This window comes from Bos indicus, chromosome 24 (assembly GCF_029378745.1).
Source record: "Bos indicus isolate NIAB-ARS_2022 breed Sahiwal x Tharparkar chromosome 24, NIAB-ARS_B.indTharparkar_mat_pri_1.0, whole genome shotgun sequence".
NCBI classification, from domain to species: domain Eukaryota; kingdom Metazoa; phylum Chordata; class Mammalia; order Artiodactyla; family Bovidae; genus Bos; species Bos indicus.
The window spans coordinates 2,745,841-2,757,876 of NC_091783.1; the positions used below are offsets into that span (position 1 = coordinate 2,745,841).

Here is a 12,036-nt window from a genome sequence, read left to right on the forward strand (position 1 = left end):
AGTCGACACTTCAAAACCTCAGAAAGATGCTTCCTTTTATGAATAATTCTACGCTCCATCCTACACTCAGGAAAATGTGGCACAGGGCTCACCCTGCAGAGCACAGAGCAGGGAGCCCGAGAGCCTTTCAGAGCCTGGGTGTGATGGGGCCATCAGGGCCAGCTTGCACACACACAACGCCTTGCACGCTTGCCCAGGACCATTTACCTTTACTCTGCAGAAGGCAGAACAATCCTGAAAGGTCAGTAATACTCGAGAGAGTTCTGGGTCCCAGAACTACACAGGAGCCTCTAATCGTCAGGAATTACACCAAACGCATGAGAACAGGCAGCTGACACAGCTGTCACCTGGAAAGACAGGTGGCCCTTTCCACTGACGACACACACAGCCCTTCAACTGACACATTAGGAAGCCTTTCGGTCGTTCACTGCATACCTGAAGAGTTTAACGTTGCGCTCTGCGAGAGCAGCTGATCATTGCTTATTGTCAGGGTGGCACCTGTGGATTGATTATTGATTGTAGGTGCTGACAGTCTTATGCTTCCGTTTAGTTCACTACTTCCATTAGAACTGTGTTGAATAAGATCTTGACCTAAACAGAAATTAACATTGTGATATCTGAAAGTAACATGTTAACTTACACACTGCTAAGTGTGCTAAACATACAACACCCCTCTAAAAACGTAAGCTATCTCATTTTTAACATTTATACAAAAAAATGAAAACAAGACTGTGAAAGGCATTGCCCTAAATGCAAGTATCTCTCTACATGCTTTAATCTGTGAAGTTTCTAAGTAACTCTTAAGAGCTCTACTTTAACTCCTCCATGTTTAGCCACTTTTGGCTACATGCTTTGTTGAATACAACTTAAACCGAAATGGAACTATTTCCCACCATGCCAGACGACCAGCTGCAGCCTCGGGGGCCTGATGGAGGGACAGGAGGGCAGCGTGGCCACGGCGGCTCTGCTGTGGGAGGCTCTCTGCCCTGCAGCGCCCTGGACATGTACGGCGGCTCGCACACACCATGACATCCTCCCACCAGGAGACTCCGGCTTCCACCAGCCTCCTTAGTTTCACAATCTCATAACATGATCAAGCAGTGTGCAAACAGAGAAACAGGAACATCAAAAACCTGTTGCCTTCTCAGTGAAAACCAGGCTGAATGCTTTGCAAAGACTTGGCAAAGAGAAGCTGCTTTAAAAAAAGCTATTGTCGAGCCAGGGGGAAGCAAGACAAATATACAAATTGCTGCTACTGCTGCTGCTAAGTCGCTTCAGTAGTGTCCGACTCTGTGCGACCCCGTAGACGGCAGCCCACCAGGCTCCCCTGTCCCTGGGATTTTCCAGGCAAGAACACTGGAGTGGGTTGACATTTCCTTCTCCAATGCATGACAGTGAAAAGTGAAAGTGAAGTCGCTCAGTCGTGCCCGACACTTAGCGACCCCATGGACTGCAGCCCACCAGGCTCCTCCATCCATGGGATTTTCCCGGCAAGAGCACTGGAGTGGGTGCCATCGCCTTCTCCAAATATACGAAACCGGAGGACAAAAAGACAAACGGGTGCCGCACCTGGCTCTAGCAGCGCCCGCAGCCCCGCGCCACCCTGGGGCGCACGCCTGCAGGTGCGGCTGAGCAACGGTGGAGCTGGGGGCGAGGCGGAAAACGCAGCTCCACCAGCAGAGCACACCGAGCTCAGAGACTGTGGGGAAAGGCTCAAAACCACGTGGCACCGCTCTTCTCTCCACTCGGCAAGGCTCTCTGTGAATATCGGGACTAGAGCCGCCAGGTAGGAGCGCTCTTACTGCATAACACAGTTGGGGAGACCGACCACAGTCCTCACCTTCACCCAGTGTCTACTTCTCTTCTTATGAATTGCTGAAAGGTCTACACAACTTAACTGAAGTAATATTTGTATTCTAGCATTCACAAGCATGTATAATTCCATGTACTCATGGAAAAAAAGAACATTCTACAAAATAACTGAAAATCTCTGTAAGTGGCCACAAATTAAAAGCTCTTCCAGATTTCTCAGAATGGGCTAAGAAACTGCTGGCTTGGGAGCCCTCAGAGCCCGTGCTCAACACATACAATAATGAGGAGACAGGAAATAAATCTTAGGCCTTAAAAGTTTGGGCAAACTTTACCAGTTTCATCAACTAATAAAGATTTCTCCTATAATAAACCTTTTAAGCTAATTAAGAAAAAATTACAATTATATTCATCTAATACATTAAAAAGCAATTAAATAACTGAATGATCAATATAGGAAAACATAGGAGAAACAGATGCACAATCCACAAACAAAAAAAACACATTTTCTGAACCATAAGCAAGAATCCCACATTTTGTGCTTTTTGTATAGGACTAGCAAAACACCTCTAAAACTGAGATTACTCAAAAAAGTTTATCTGATCAACAAAATAGCTTTCTTAAAGTAACTCTTCTGTTTCCAACAGTAAAATTCAAATATACATATACACACACAAACACACACACACACACATATATATATATACACACAGAAGGTTGCTGGATTAGATAAAATTCAAAGTTAATTGTTGCTGCATGTTAGAACCTAAAAATCAGTGCTTGTCACTAAAGAGCCCCATCTAGGAACAGTTCCTCCAATTTCTCTCACAAATTGAAAGGAATAGACACCTCTTAAAAGAGAAAGCTTTTGGTTTCCTTCTCAGTAACTGCGCTATGCCAATAATGGTTTCTGCAGAAGCCTCGTGGAACAGAGGGGACACTCTGCGGACCTCTCTTGGGGCTGTGCCCAGGGTCCGGCCGCCACACCCCCAGCACTGTCAGGGAAAACACGGTGCTTCCTGCCATCACACTGGATCTCCAGGGAGGCTATTATGAGTCCCAGCAAGATGTTTTTTTTTTTTTAATACTTTTTTTAAAAGGTCACAAGGTTGTTTCTATGAGACTTAAATGAGTTAATATTTGTGGAAGTTACTATAATAGGACCTGGTGCACAGTAAGGGTCCAAAAAGTTGTTGCTAAACTTAAGACCTGCTCAGTTAACACAGAATCATGGCTAAAAAGTACGTGGACAAAGCACACCTGTAAACTGCGCTCCAAGCTAACTCAGACGAGACGAGGGGGCAGTCTGACGGCGAGCATCACAGGCCTGGTGACCGACACGGAGGCTCAGCGGGCCGGCCCAGGGGCCTGCGCTGCCAAAGGGTGTTTTCTACCCACTTACCTATTTTTCTATCGTTATTTTCTACATGATCCGAGAAGAATTCTGAAAGGTAAGGAGAGTGGGTATCTGTAATGCTCTGGGGTACCAAAAGTATACACTTAAACCAATTACACTCCTTCAGCTCAAAGGAGCATGATAAGCATTTCTGAAGTACGGTTTTCTGCTCTTGACTAAACAAAAAATACGTGACCAAACTAACTGGCTCAAACTAGAAGTGCCGTGGGGAACCACCACGTTTAATTCCTGCCATCAGATATGAACTGCAAGAACATTTTCACTAAATGGAGTTTCCCAGATAAATTACAAACACTTCCTGAAGCACTGGATTTATGCAAAGCTCAGTCTCACAGGAAAAAAACAAAAACAAAAAAAACCAGATAAGATTTACTTAAACTGCAGATGAACGGATTTTAAAAACCTGAAGACTCACCAGAGATGGTCAGGGTGATCTCCTGTGGCGGCCCCGAGGATGTGGCAGCAGCGGGCCCGGCAGCCTGGGCCAACACCTGGCTCAGGCTCGAGTTGTTGATGGTCAGGGTGATCTCGTGGGGGCCGCCGGAGGTGGAGACCAGGCCTTGTGAGGTCATCACCTGAGAGAGGTCTTGCGTCCCTGGTCACCGTTATAAAACAGAACAAAGCTGGGCTTAAAAAATAATAATCCTCTCCTTTCTCCTATTAAAACTTTAGGAAAACTAAGACTTTAAGATTCAAAACACAGTATCAGTCATCTCTAGGTCCTTCATCTAAAATGATAAAAAAAAAAAGAGAGAAAACTCTTATGTTGAAACAGGAAGCCAGTTCTATGAATGCAATCTCTGTGCGTGTATTGGTTAAACATCATTTATCCTTAAAAAAAAAAAGCTTACTGCATTCTTAGGACACGTGATGCATTTGTTAAGCTTCACACAGAGAAGAAAACAACATCTTAGGATCAAGTGCATGACTGTGAGCAGCAAGCTGGAGCCCAGCTGCCATGACCGCTGTGCATCAGCTCTCACCGCTGCTGCTGGTGGCCAGCACCGAGTCCTGCTCCGAAAGTGGGCCTATGGTCAGGTTGGCAGATGTCACCGTGGGCTGCAGGGACAGGCCTGGGATGGGCTGGATGACCACACTGGCCGGGACCGTGCTCTCCGGCGTCTGCAGGGAGCTGCCCTGCGGGGCCAGGCCAGGCTCCGCTGTCAGCTGCTGAGCAAGCAGGTTGCCCTGCTGTAGGGTCTGCTGCAGGACACTCGGGTCAATCTGAAAGCACAGAGGGCCTTGTAATGGAAAAGTCACGTGGAGTGTGACTCATACTCTGGAAGTGCAGAGACGCCAAGCAGGCGTCTTACCTGCAGAGTGATGTTATTGACAGTGGAGGCATCGATCCCGGAGATCTGGACATTGGGCCCCACCAAGTTAGCTGCCAGCTGTAGTTGTATGCCTTCCAGGGTGGCCAAGCTCCCGTCCGTCAAAGACACTGTCCAGTCACCACCAGCTGCAAGAGACAACAGGGATGACTGGTGCCAGAAACCTTCCTAAAGAGAAAAAATTCAATGCTATACAAGGATTTCCAAATATGTTTTACACACGTATCAGTATGATCCAGTTAACAAATACTAGTGTTTACTTTATATCATACATATATAAATACATGATGGCAAAGATGGAGGGCAGGAGGAGAAGGGGGTGACAGAGGATGAGATGGTTGGATAGCATCACTCAATGGACATGAGTTTGAGTAAACTCTGGGAGATAGCGAAGGACGGGGAAGCCTGGAGTACTGCAGTACGTGGGGTCCCAAAGAGTCAGACACGACTGAACGACTGAACACCACCACCACGTGTCCGACTTAATTGTAACAAAACAAACCCTGTGAAATAGTAACATCCATTTTTAACACATCAGGAAACTAGGCTCAGAGAGATCACCCTGATTAAGCCCAGGATAGAAAACAATGCTATTATTTTACTGGGCTTTAATTGTGCCATGGGTCATTAGACAGAAAAACAGCCACTTAAGACGTCTAATAAATATGAACATTTGCTTCACTCTTTGTAAGTACACAAAAGATAATGTTTATTTCATATTATTAGTAAATATTACCTGACTAAAATGTAATGCTTTTCAAACACTATTGTGACCCAAGAGCAATTCAACATTTGCAGTGTATTAAAAATAAGGCTTAAGGGGAGTAATAAATTATGTCTGTTAAGTTTGAAGAATACTAAGAAACAAACAGGTTTAAGCCCAACAGACCAAAGAGCTGAAGGGTAAAATGCAGAAAGGATGGTAGAGAGAATGGGACACGGAAAGACAGCATGTCTGAAGGATGGAATTCCATCTTCCCACTGCCTCCTGGGAAAATCTCAGGGAGGGCAGCGACGGAGCTGGCTGGGTGGACACAGCGCATCAGTCGCCCTGCAGCCTCTCCCCGCGCCCCCAGCACACGCGGCCCACCTGACACGGAAGCCGGCAGGACGGCCTGGCCCAGCAGGCCCGGCTGCAGCAGACTCTGGTCCAGCTGCCCGGTCAGCACCGGGCTGTTCATGATGAACACGCCGGGGTCGGCGGAGGGTGCGGGGGCTGCGCTCACGGGCTGTGGGCCCTCGGCCGCCGCCCGGGGCGCGGGCTTCCGGGCCTTCTTGGGGTCTGGCTTGTAATGGAACTGCATGTGTGTCTTCCTCCGCCCTGACGTGCGGAAGCGCAGCTCGCAATGCGGGCACTTGAAGGGCTTCGCGCCGGTGTGCAGGCGCATGTGCACCTTCAGGCTGCCCTTGGTGGAAAAGGCGTTGCTGCACACGTGGCAGCTGAAGAGCTTCTGGCCTGGGGGAGGAGCCCAGAGTCAGCCGGGCAGAGGACTCGCCCCGGCCTCCTCCCCCGTCCCCTGCCCCCCCTCCCCCTCCAGCCTTGGACCCATGTGCTGCGTCCACCTTCCCCACCCCCTCACCCCCGTGCTAACAGGACCCCAGGACATGTGGCTGGAAAACTTAAAAGTGAGTCAAGGTCACTGTTTAGGACCTGAGTTTGGAGTTCCGTCTTTCACAATACAGAGGCACACTGCACCGTGCATTAGGGTCTCTGCTCCCCGATTTTAGGAAGGGTGAGTTTGCCTATCACCGTGGTCTTCTCAGCCTGAACCAGACCACGAGGTAATCTTTCTAACTAACACAGGTATTTAAGTCTGAGTGATGGCCCCTAACTCCACACTGGAGACCCAGATCTTTCCTTCAGTGTTAGATCAGGAATCTCAATTCTTTTACATTCATTTCTTCATTCATTCATTCCTGATTTTTAAGCTTTCTATAATCTTGACAAGGCTGTGTTCAAAATGCACAGGAACAAGTGTAAGATGCTGTTGGCAGGCACGCAGTACCGTGCAGGTGTCTGCTCCTACCTGTGTGAGTCTTCACGTGGCAGTCTAGGGTGGACTTCACTGTGAAGCTCTTCCCACATTCCTCACATCTATATGGCTTTTCTCCAGTGTGGATTCGAACATGCCTAGCCGGGAAGCATTTGCAATTAGATGTTACAAATAACCTAATGCTTTTAAATTTATAGCTATCAATATGGCTTCCCTGGTGGCTCAGTGATAAAGAATCTGCTGGCAATGCAAGAGACGAGGGTTCAATCCCTGGGTTGGGAGGATACCCTGGAGAAGGGAATGGCAACCCAGTCCAGTATTCTTGCCTGAAGAATTCCATGGACAGAGGAGCCTGGCGGGCTACAATCCAAAGAGTGGGTTGCAAAGAGTGGGACACAACTGATCAACACCAACAGTGTACTAAATAAATTCAGCGAAACAAAAATTTTCAGCTTTACTCTATACAAAAAATACCACCAACAAAAAAGTAACTGCGAGACCAATGATAACAGGCCTGATTTTCTTAAAAACCGAAGAGCTCTTACAGATCAGCAGTAAGACAACAAATATCACAGGAGAAACGCAGGCAATGGATAGGCAGCTTAGAAAAGAAACAGATGCATCCAAAGGCCACATGAAAAGGTATTTCCCCAGACTCAGAATCAAAGGGAGCCAGTTACGAAGACAAGATACCGCTGTCCCGCCTGCCTGATAACCCACTGTTGGCAGGTGGCCGGGGGGCAGGCATTCAGGGACTGGGGGCCTGAAACAGCACTGGCCTCAGGCCTGTGACGGCGGGCATCAGCCCTGACCCCGCACCCACACAGGTGCCCGCAGAGAAGAGGGCAGTGGGGCTCAGCGCCGAGAACTAGACGTTCACCAGCCAGGCTCTGGCGGTTGCTGGCCGCGCTCAGAGGGCACTGCCAACCCAGCAGCGCCTCAGGACCCCCAGCCCTCCCGCCCCGCACAAGGTCCTGTGTGAAAAGGACAGGACACCTACTGGGGCTCCCGGAGCAGCCAGCTCCATCTCCCCCACGCTCAACCCCGATGGCGCTCCCTCCCATCACCCTCTGCCCTCCCTGTTAGCTCCACCTCCTTAAGCAGAGGCGAGTGTCCACCATGCTGTCTGTGAGGCGCTTTCCAAGGTTGGGAGCACTGCACAGTGGCCTTCCTTCTGGGAGCCCCCGCCCCAGCCGTCTCCCCTGAGCCACCAGACCTCAGTCACCGCCCCACCACGGGGCCCTCCCCTGGCCTGTGGGCAGGTAGCACCTGGGGCCGCCAACTCAGGGCCTGATGTCCTCGGTAACTCTTATTTCACTGCCACCACAGTCACACAGAAAAAATCGTAGGGAAGAACCTACAGAGCAAGCAGACTTCGGACTAACGCACTGGAGAAGCTTGAGGGGAGCCTCTAACATGCCCCAGCCCGGAACGCAGATGGAGAAAGCAGGGCGCCCCTCGGGGCACTGGGTTCAGACGGCACAGCCCAGGGAGCAAGGAGGCCCGGCACAGCCCCCCACCCCCCAGAGCCACTGCCCGCCGCACCTGACCAGGTCACTGGGCTTCTTGAAGCTCTTGGGGCAGTAGGAGCAGCAATTGGCATGCTTGGGCTCGGCCTCCAGCTCGGCCTGCCGGTCCTTCATCTCACTGATGCGGTCCTTCTCGGCGGCCGACTGCACCAGCACCTGCTCCGAGACCGTGGCGCTCTCCTGCGGCGGGATCTTGGCCAGCTGCGCCGTCTCCTCCTCAGTGAAGGTGATGACCTCGGGACGCGCCTTCCGGGATGTGCTTCTTTCGGAGCCGTCCTCCTCCTCCTCCAGACCCATCTCTAAACGACACACGGGACAAAGGACCAGCTCCTAACGGACACTGAGTCACGGCAGAACCACCAAAAATGAACATGTACCTTAAATGTAGAAGGTTAGAGTCTGCAGCTGAGTGAAGCTATCTGTGGGAATGGAAAAGGGTTTCTTCCCACCACTGCCTATGGAGAAGGGGGCCGCGGTCCCCGGTAAAGGAGCGGCAGGGGGAAGCCGGCACACCAGCGCAGGGATCGCTGATGGGGAGGACACTGCGGCCACGGTCCCCCCACCCCTGCGGCCACTGCAGCCAGGCCAGCAGTGAGCTCTGAGACGCTCAGCATCCACACGAGTCCACACGTTCACACTCACAGATATGCGTTCACCAGTATAGCACAAAGGGAGTTTGCCTGAGAAAACATGCAGCCCAAACGGAGAGACCGAACTGATAATCAGCAAACAGCTCTCAATTAAAGAGACTTACTGAAAGGAAAAAAACACACACACACTTTAAAATATGTGTTTAAGTATTCTCTCAGTGAAATGTAAGGATATATTTACATTCATTAAAAACAGGAATAAGCTGCTGTTAAAATGTCACTGAGAAGGAAAAAAGCTTTGGCTGGGGGAGAGAAGGGACATCATTACTGCACAGATGGCTAAAAAATGTTTAAAAAAAACAAGAGAAACACTAAATAGCAAAGTGGACAGTGGGCAGAGCCAGAGGAGTGAGCTACCAACCCGCTCATGGTCCTCCCTGCCGTGCCCCCTATGCAGCACGTCCACCCCAGAGACATCAGGCGCCAGAGGTGTGAACGCACAGCACAGACCAGAGCCCAGGCCCAGGACACCGTGTGAAACAGCACAGCTCACAGTGCGTGTGGGACGCCAGTTACAAAAGTCAGAACACTGTACTGGCGTCACAGGTCAACGTGTCAAAATGCATGCACGCTGCACACTGTGCAACATACACATTCTTCTCACTGTAATTTTACTCATGGAACTTGCTCAAAAGAAATCATCTGGTAAGAACAAAAAGTGTAAAATGAAATAACACCCTCAGGATTACTACACTCGGCATAGGAATGGGGTAAATCCTCGCCTAACACTGAGTGAGCTCCACACGGCATCTGGTGCCTCTCAGGTTGAGAGCACACACGTGGTGGGCACAGTGTCATGGGGGAGTGCGCTCCCTGCCACACGGAAACCTTGGGCACCTGGTGTGTGTCCGTAACAGGTGCTCATGTCATGAACCAAATGGAATCCGTGCAGTTGTGTGAACTGTTGCAGACCTGTGCTCACCAATGACCACTGTGTCTGCAGTGAACATCAGTGGAGGAAAGATGAAGTGGACTACAACATTGCATGAGATGTGATTCCCTCTGGGTTAAGGAATTGAGATCCACCTACATGTGTGTGCGTGCATAGGCGGGAGACTGTGCCGTGCAGGATGCTGGCATTTTGGTGCGAGGTGACTAGTGAGATGAACAATTTCCTGTTCGTGCCTTCCTGAACCTTTCTTTCAAAGAGCATGTACCGCTTCCATAATCGGAAAGGGAAATGCTGATGTACCAATCACCTTTGAAGTGAATGAGCCACTAAAGCACCGGTTAATAAACCTGAATCAGCCAAGGGGCCTCACCTCCTCCATCCGCGTCTCCTGGCGCTGACCCGCCCGAGGCGGCTGTCTGGTGCGTCTTCATGTGCTTCTTACAGTGCATTGTGGTCCGGAAGCCCTGCTCGCAGAACGGACACCTGTAGGGCTTCGCGCTCACGTGCGTGGCCATGTGCCTGGTGAGGCTGCCGTTGGTGGTGAAGGCGGTGCTGCACACGCTGCAGCTGAAGGCCTTGACTCCTGTGGCGACAAATGACGTGCAGACACACCTCACCACCTGAAGCCACACATCAGAGCAAACGAGAATGCGCTCAGTCAGCACAAAACTAAAGACCGTTTGCTTGCTGTGGCCTCCTATCTCTTAGGAACCGAAGGTGTCTTAGGAGGAGGTTACTTTAAGAAGATGGAAGCTGACGTCAGGTGTTGTAAGGATGGTCATGATGAAGCAGACAGACTACAGGACGCACTGACAAGATGTGAAATCAGTGCTGGTGGACAAGGAAAATGGCCCAGTCCCTCTGGAAAGTGGTTTTGATCAAGCCCAGCTCAGGCTTTGTTTAAAGCTGAAACAAAGAGAAGTGAAAACTTGCGTCTACAAGTCTGATAGCCAAACAATGGCAACAGCTCGGCTGTCCAACAATGATGAGTGGACGAGCACGATGTGCTCTGCCCACACACTGAACTCGGACTTGGCCATAAAGTGACTGGAGGGGGACACAAGTTACAACACACAAGCCCTGAGCACCTGCTGAGAAGGGGAAGCCAGCAACAAGAGGCAGCAGGTCGCCTGACTCCTCTGACAGGAAACACCCAGAGGAGGCGAGTCCATAGGCAGGACATTGGCGGTGGCTGCTGGGGGCTGGGCACGGAGGCAAGTGGGGGGTTCCTTTAGGGCGTGATGAGAATGCTCTAGAATAGGGCTGTGAGATGGCAACACAACCTGTGAACACACGGAACCTCACTGCGTTCAGTGCGAGGCAGACTGACCGGTGTGCGTCTTCTCATGGGACTTGAGGACCCCAGAGGAGACGAAGCCACGTCCGCAGAGCTTGCACTTGTAGGGCTTCTCCCCTGTGTGTGAGCGCACGTGCTGCTTCAGGTGGCTGGACTTCTTAAAGCCTTTGCTGCAGTAGTCACACCTGGGCACAAGGCAGACAATGTCAGTGCACAGCGGGATCACCAGTGAGACACCCCAGGCTGGAGGAAGAGCAAGCGTTCTCCACCAACAGTTATACACAGTCAGGCAGAACAGTCACAGAGAGGAGGTGTGCACACCAACAGTTACATACAGTCAGGCAGAACTGTCACAGAGGTGAGGTATGCACACCAACAATTATATACAGCCAGGCAGATCTGTAACAGAGAGGAGGTGTGCATACCAACAGGAATATAGTCAGGCAGAACTGTCATAGAGAGGAGGTGTGCACACCAATAGTTATACAGTCAGGCAGAACTGTCACAGAAAGGAGGTGTGCGCACCAACAGTTATACATAGTCAGGCAGAACTGTCAGGAGGTGTGCGCACCTACAGTTATACACAGGTAGAGCTGTCACAGAGAGGTGTGCACACCTACAGTTATACACCGTCAGGCAGAGCTGTCAGAGAGGAGGTGTGCGCACCAACAGTTATACACAGGTAGAGCTGTCACAGAGAGGAGGTGTGTACACCAACAGTTACACACAGTCAGGCAGAGCTGTCAGAGAGAGGAGGTGTGCACACCTAGTTATACACAGTCAGGCAGAGCTGTCAGAGAGATGTGCACAGCTACAGTTATACACAGGTAGAGCTGTCAAAGAGAGGAGGTGTGCGCACCTACAGTTATACACAGTCAGGCAGAGCTGTCACAGAGAGGAGGTGTGCGCACCTACAGTTATACAGTCAGGCAGAGCTGTCACAGAGAGGAGGTGTACACACCAACAGTTACAGTCAGGCAGAGCTGTCACAGAGAGGTGTGCGCACCTACAATTATACACAGTCAGGCAGAGCTGTCACAGAGAGGAGGTGTGCGCACCTACAGTTATACACAGGTAGAGCTGTCACAGAGAGGAGGTGTGCGCACCTACAATTATA

The 12,036-nt window shown here is 50.5% G+C and overlaps 1 protein-coding gene across 9 annotated transcripts in view; it reads right to left on the reverse strand.

Annotated features, from left to right (window-relative positions):
- The window catches only part of ZNF236 (zinc finger protein 236), a 69,035-nt gene that overhangs the window by 15,596 nt on the left and 41,403 nt on the right, over positions 1 to 12,036 (reverse strand). For 8 of the 9 annotated variants that reach the window (XM_070778636.1, XM_070778632.1, XM_070778630.1 and 5 more), the window contains 10 exons: positions 10,953 to 11,104; positions 9,993 to 10,205; positions 8,097 to 8,379; positions 6,585 to 6,688; positions 5,648 to 6,013; positions 4,540 to 4,685; positions 4,210 to 4,450; positions 3,642 to 3,821; positions 3,212 to 3,253; positions 436 to 591 (listed from right to left, as the gene is read on the reverse strand). In XM_070778636.1, coding sequence (XP_070634737.1) covers positions 436 to 591; positions 3,212 to 3,253; positions 3,642 to 3,821; positions 4,210 to 4,450; positions 4,540 to 4,685; positions 5,648 to 6,013; positions 6,585 to 6,688; positions 8,097 to 8,379; positions 9,993 to 10,205; positions 10,953 to 11,104 — 1,883 coding nt within the window. The remainder of the gene's footprint in view (positions 1 to 435; positions 592 to 3,211; positions 3,254 to 3,641; positions 3,822 to 4,209; positions 4,451 to 4,539; positions 4,686 to 5,647; positions 6,014 to 6,584; positions 6,689 to 8,096; positions 8,380 to 9,992; positions 10,206 to 10,952; positions 11,105 to 12,036) is intronic. The other variant, XM_070778631.1, reaches the window with a different exon arrangement.